At 32.9% G+C, this 5,782-nt stretch overlaps 1 protein-coding gene across 1 annotated transcript; it reads left to right on the top strand.

Moving 5' to 3' along the window:
• The first annotated feature begins 5,104 nt into the window (after window positions 1-5,104).
• On the top strand, window positions 5,105-5,500 carry LOC146921542 (uncharacterized). Its single transcript, XM_085711326.1, has one exon. The coding sequence runs from the start codon at window positions 5,105-5,107 to the stop codon at window positions 5,498-5,500; it is 396 nt and encodes a 131-aa protein (XP_085567452.1).
• Window positions 5,501-5,782: the final 282 nt, after the last annotated feature.

Here is a 5,782-nt window from a genome sequence, read left to right as displayed (position 1 = left end):
GTAACGGGGGAAATAACCTTACCCATGTCGTCGCACTCTCTAATCAAGACCATCGCTGTACGATGCAAAAATTCGAAAAAGCGAATGGAGAGGAATGAGAGAGTACCTGAGAAGCTTGAAGCTAGACTCCGAGATCCGAAAAATCAGCCAAGAGAAGCTCATGCAGATGAAGAGGATCTGGAGGCAAAAATGAAGGAAAGACAATAATAAAGGAGGAAAGCGAAAGGGTGGAACACTTTATAAACCTGCATTTAAAGACGCCTCGAAAAACACGCTAGCCTCAATCACGATTGGAGACAAGTGTCAGAAGACGTCAGGATTCGAACACGTCACTACCGGTGAAAGGTCACGAAATTTGAGCCGTTCGATCTATTTCTGGCAAATAACTCGCCTCATCCTGAACTCGCTTTGATCCTCCTAAAAAGAGCCATACTCGCCAGAACGCCATCATCACTTCGCCTTGTCCCAAGACTTGTGCTTGGGGGGAGGGGGCTATGAACCGTCAATGTGTGATTAAGCACTAGTAAATCCCCAAAATATCAGCATATACATAAGGAAAAATCCACGAAGACCTCGGGGGGGCTCTGAAGCTTAATATGACCACCCCAGGGAGGCTCTGAAGCTTCGACGGGAACAAACAGAGACACATGTGAAATATCGAGAAACAATATACAATAATTTTTAAAGAAAAGAACGTCAAATAATCACTTCGCCTTGACCCAAGACTCGTGCTTTGGGTGGGCTGTGAACCATCAATACATTCCTAAGGACTTATGAGTCCTCCCAAAGAGTCTTGAAACCCTCCTTGAGGCCTCAGCGCCCTCCTAAAGGGCGTCGCCTCAGGCAGCTTCTAGAAGCCTCTAGAGCACGACAAAAAGTCTTAAATGCCCTCATTGCTTGGTGCTTAAGTCACGAGAAATCAAGCCCATAGAGGGTTATAAATACCACCCTCGAGAGCATTTCTAAGGCATGACCAATACAATACTACTCCCTCTGTCCCGCAATAGATGACCCATCTGAAAATGTGTAGTTTTGACCTAACTTACTTTTACCATATTTTTCTACTAATATACAAAGATAAATAATACTACCTCCGTCCCAATTTAATTGACACAATTTTGTTTTTCACACATATTAAGAAAAATGTATAAATAAAGGGGAAAGTGGAATATATTGTATTGAGAATGATAAAAGTAGTATTATTTAGTGTTATATTGTATTGGGAATGATGAAAGTTGTATTGAAAATTGAAATGAGTCAGTTATTTTGGGACACTTTTTTTTAGAAAATGGGTCAGTTATTCCGGGACGGAGGGAGTATCATATAAGATGTCGTTGGATTTGTCTCGATGAGTATTTACAAAATTTCAGATTTTCATAATTTTTTCTAATATATTATTCAAGATATTTAAGCTTAAAATTATGCATTGACATACGTAATAAAGTCAACTGTGTCAAGTATTAAGGGACGGAGGGAGTAAACCCTAATCTTGAATATTGTACTCACTTCAAGTATTTCATAAAATTCTACCATTGATGTTTTTAACATATACACCCTCCGGTCACTATTATAAGCAAAAATCAACATTTTGGATTCATTCATTTAATGATGTATGTGGTCTGTAATAAAGACCACATACATCATTAAATGAATGAACCTACAATATTGTTTTTTGCTTATAATAGTGACCGGAGGGTGTAGTATATTAGAGCACACACATCGGTTGAAAAAATGGGTGGTATCACACTACCCAATGCTACCATGTCATAGTATCATGGATATTTGACAATGAAATTGAGTGGTTAAACTTGCAATGGTAGCAATGCATTGCCACTTTGCTTTTGCTGTAGTTTGTCAGGTTTTAGAATACTTTTGATTTTTTTTTCCTTCTTTTAATTACTATTTAAATAAGAAGAGGAGCCAACGGTTATATACATCATTCTTTCTTTTTTTTATTCTTTTAATTATGTGCATCATTCTTTTAATTTGAAGTATATTGTTATTGTAAGATAAGTGAGACCCATCTTAGAGTTTTAAAAGAGTGGTATGGATATTCAGAAAATGTTGTTGAGTGGTTTAAATAATTGAGAAGTGTGAAATATTATAAAAGATTAGGTAGGGTCCATTTATAGGTGACATTTATCATGGGAATGTCACTTAATTTTCCCATGATGGAAAATGCCTAATCCCACCATTGATATAATACTTATATATTAGATGGTTTAGATTGAAAAAGCTACATTTATTATGACTGAAATAGAACAGGAGGGTATCTACCTGCTAGGCTGGGCTGCTACCACTACCAAGTACCAACTTCAACATTCATTTATATTTTATTTTATGCGATTGTGTTTTTCCTTTCCATAAATTATTTTATACATTATGATTATGAGTTATGATTGAACTTTATTATAGAATTTTCATATATATAAAAAAAAATCGTCAAAAAAATATAAAAAAAAGTACCATAAATTTGACATCTATTATTTTATTACATTTATACCAACTACATTTATTTATTGAACTGGACTAATTTATTTTTACTCAAAATTCGATTAAATTGAATTAATTTATATATCTACCTATAAATGTTGTTCAGACACTAAAATCTGTAAAACTACATATCAGTTTTTGCCTTTATTTATATTTTATTTATCTGATAAATTTTGTTGTTGTCAATCCAAAATATTAAAAATTTTGGTGTGACTTAGGTCCTAGACTTAAAAATTAATGTATATAGTCATGATGCTAAAAAAAACAACAAAAATAGTAGATAAAAAACCAAACATTAATTTTTAAAATATTAATATAGTTTAATTTGCTATTTTAATAGTAGAGATTTTAAATATTAATTTTTTATCACTATCTATGATTCAAAATATTAAATTTTTATCATTATCTGTTTTTTTCTCGATATTTTAATACTAGTAGATATTTAAAATATCTATTTTTTTATAAAAGTGAAATACAATTATTTTATAGAAACTAAGCTTTATAACTTCCGGCAAGAAAAAGCATTACAAATACTTCAAAATACTCCATCCGGTCCTATTTACAAGAGAAAATTGACTTTTTATACATGAATAATGTATATATCTAGTCAAGAACCTGTATCTAAAAAGCAAATTCTTGTAAATAGGACCGGAGGGAGTATTATTTTAAAAAAATTGATTCAAAAATATTCGGTACTAACAAATTCTACAATAAAATATAGCGACATTCATGAATAAATGCAAATAGAACATGGAAATTGGTACAAAAGGCACAGTTCTTTAATTGGTACAAAATATACATTCATGAAATCCAAGCCATCCAAGATTGAGCTAGTATATCAATGGTAGAGATAGACATTTCCCATGGTGAGAAAATTAATAAATGCTCCCACCATAAACGTCACCCCATTTATACCACAAAATAGAGTATCATGGATGTGTATGCTCTAAGAACCAATGACTGCATTTCTTTTACAACGTCTGAACAATGCATGATAGGAGACCGGTAACATACGCACTTACCAACTGATGATGATGTGAGGGAATAGATAAGATGGAAAATGTAACAGTAGATTAGACTAGAAAAAAAATAATGAATGAGTGAGTGAATAGGGTAGCTAGCTATAAGCTATGCAATAGGTTGTACATGAGAATTTAACATGGCAGGGTCATGCTGTGTATCATGAATTGGGAATGCAATTTTTCAATTAAATATCTGTTTTGAAAAGAAAGATGTCTATGCTGCTGCTGCTATGCACAACCACACGTAAACATCCACCACGTTCGTGACTCTTTTGAGAGAGACAGACTGTAACCCTGTGAATGGGGTAAGAGTTTTCTCACTGTCTCTCACTCTCACACGTGTGAATCATGATCAATAAAAGAATGACTTATCATAAGTTTTCAGGGAATGACTATGGTAATTATAACATGTATGAATGTATTTATAATGATAGCAACAGCCTAAATTATGAAAAATGTTACTGTTATAGTTTCAAACAATATAATGTTATGTACTAGTACCTGTTATTTGATGGGCCGAGGGTTTCAAATAAACATTCATTTTATCTTTTAATGTTAAAAACTAAAATTAATGATTAAACATATTGATAGATAATCACTGAGTGTTAGATCGAATAGATTGAATGTTTATTAACTATTATAATTAAAAAAATTATAAATAAATATGTATATGAGATCCATTTAAGTTCACAATAATAGATTTTTTTTATAGTGAGATTCTAAGACCATCTATTATGGAATGATCTTGCTCTATAAGACTCAATACCTAACAAGTACTCTCATTGTGGAGCCATAAAAACAGTATCAATTTGGGAGAGGTACTTTGCGAAACACTCTCTAGGGGACACACGTTTTTTAATGTTAATATTGTTTTTTTGAAAGATTTTTAATGTTAGAATATTTTATTATCAACTCGACATCATTATTCAAGATATCTCTTAAGGAAAAAAAAAACATTATTCAAGATATCTGTACTTCCTTAAAAGTCTTGGTCTTAGATTTGAAGAAGGAAGCTAGCAAAATAATTTCGTGACTACTACTATACAGTTTGCTGCGGTTTAATACCGCCATTGCAATGCGTTTTTTTACTGTGAAATTTACCATTAATTGCATTTTCTTTTTGTGGAATTTCTTGGAGAGATTTTACAATTAAATTGAAATTACAATCTAATGGTTGAATTTTTTTTTTTGGTGTCCGGGATTCGAACCCCGGACGTTGCATATATTATGTTATTCATTGTCCTTATCAACTGAGTTAAACTCACAGGAACATCTAATGGTTGAATTTAGTCAAAAAGTTAAATTTTCTATATATATATATATATATATATATATATATATATATATATATATAGGACATGTTATAATTAATTTTAGTTTCGGGTTGAAAAGAATTGAGCCGTGTCCACTTCGTTGTCACGAAGTTTCCACACATCGAGATATATGCGAACGAGACCCGCTACAACTACATCTTGGATGGATTGTATCCTCCAAAAAATGCTAGTAGTTTTGCACCTCCCGACAAATGGTTGACATTGTTGGATATGGGACACATGGTTGCATCATGTTACAATAGGCCGGTGTTAGAGATGACTACCTACTTAGACTACATCTCCGAGACTTTTTTCCCACTGAGAGGTCGGCCTCCGGTTAACCCGAAAAGCAACATGGTTTGCCTTGGTCTAATCCCAAATCATTTTGTCCTTCTTTCGTTAAAAGATGGTTGCCCACTACCTCCAGCATCCACGGAGTGGAGAAATCACAGGAGCGAAGAGACGGCAACATGGGAGGATAAATTCTTGGATCAACACGATCGTTTTCGAACACTCATGGTCATTGAGCTCAAAGAGAGACCGGTTCCACCAAAAAAGCCAACAAATCAAGACAATCCAATTATGTTTGATGACACTCCGGTTAAAGCAAACACTGAATTTGAAGATGTTCTGAAACATTTAGATGATTTGCTTTTATTAGATGAAATGTGACACATTTTGGTCGGTGTTAATCCATTTTTTGGTTGATACGCGCCGACGTATTTTTTTGGATATATAATGTAATGACCAATTTTTTGGGTGATATGTAATAACCTTTAACTATTTATATGTATATCAATATATTTGAGTTTCTCATTTATTAGTAATTAGTGTACATTACGTGTAATGTTTTGCATAATGTGGAAAATTTGACGAATTTCAAACAATTGTGAAACGTTAACGCATTATCGGTTTTGTGTAATGTTACCGAATAATTGATAAACTATAAAATGT

The sequence above is a fragment of the Medicago sativa genome, chromosome 5 (genome assembly GCF_051527215.1).
Source record: "Medicago sativa cultivar Bolivia chromosome 5, Bolivia_mono, whole genome shotgun sequence".
Classification (NCBI taxonomy): Eukaryota; Viridiplantae; Streptophyta; class Magnoliopsida; order Fabales; family Fabaceae; genus Medicago; species Medicago sativa.
This window is presented reverse-complemented; position numbering and strand designations above follow the sequence as displayed.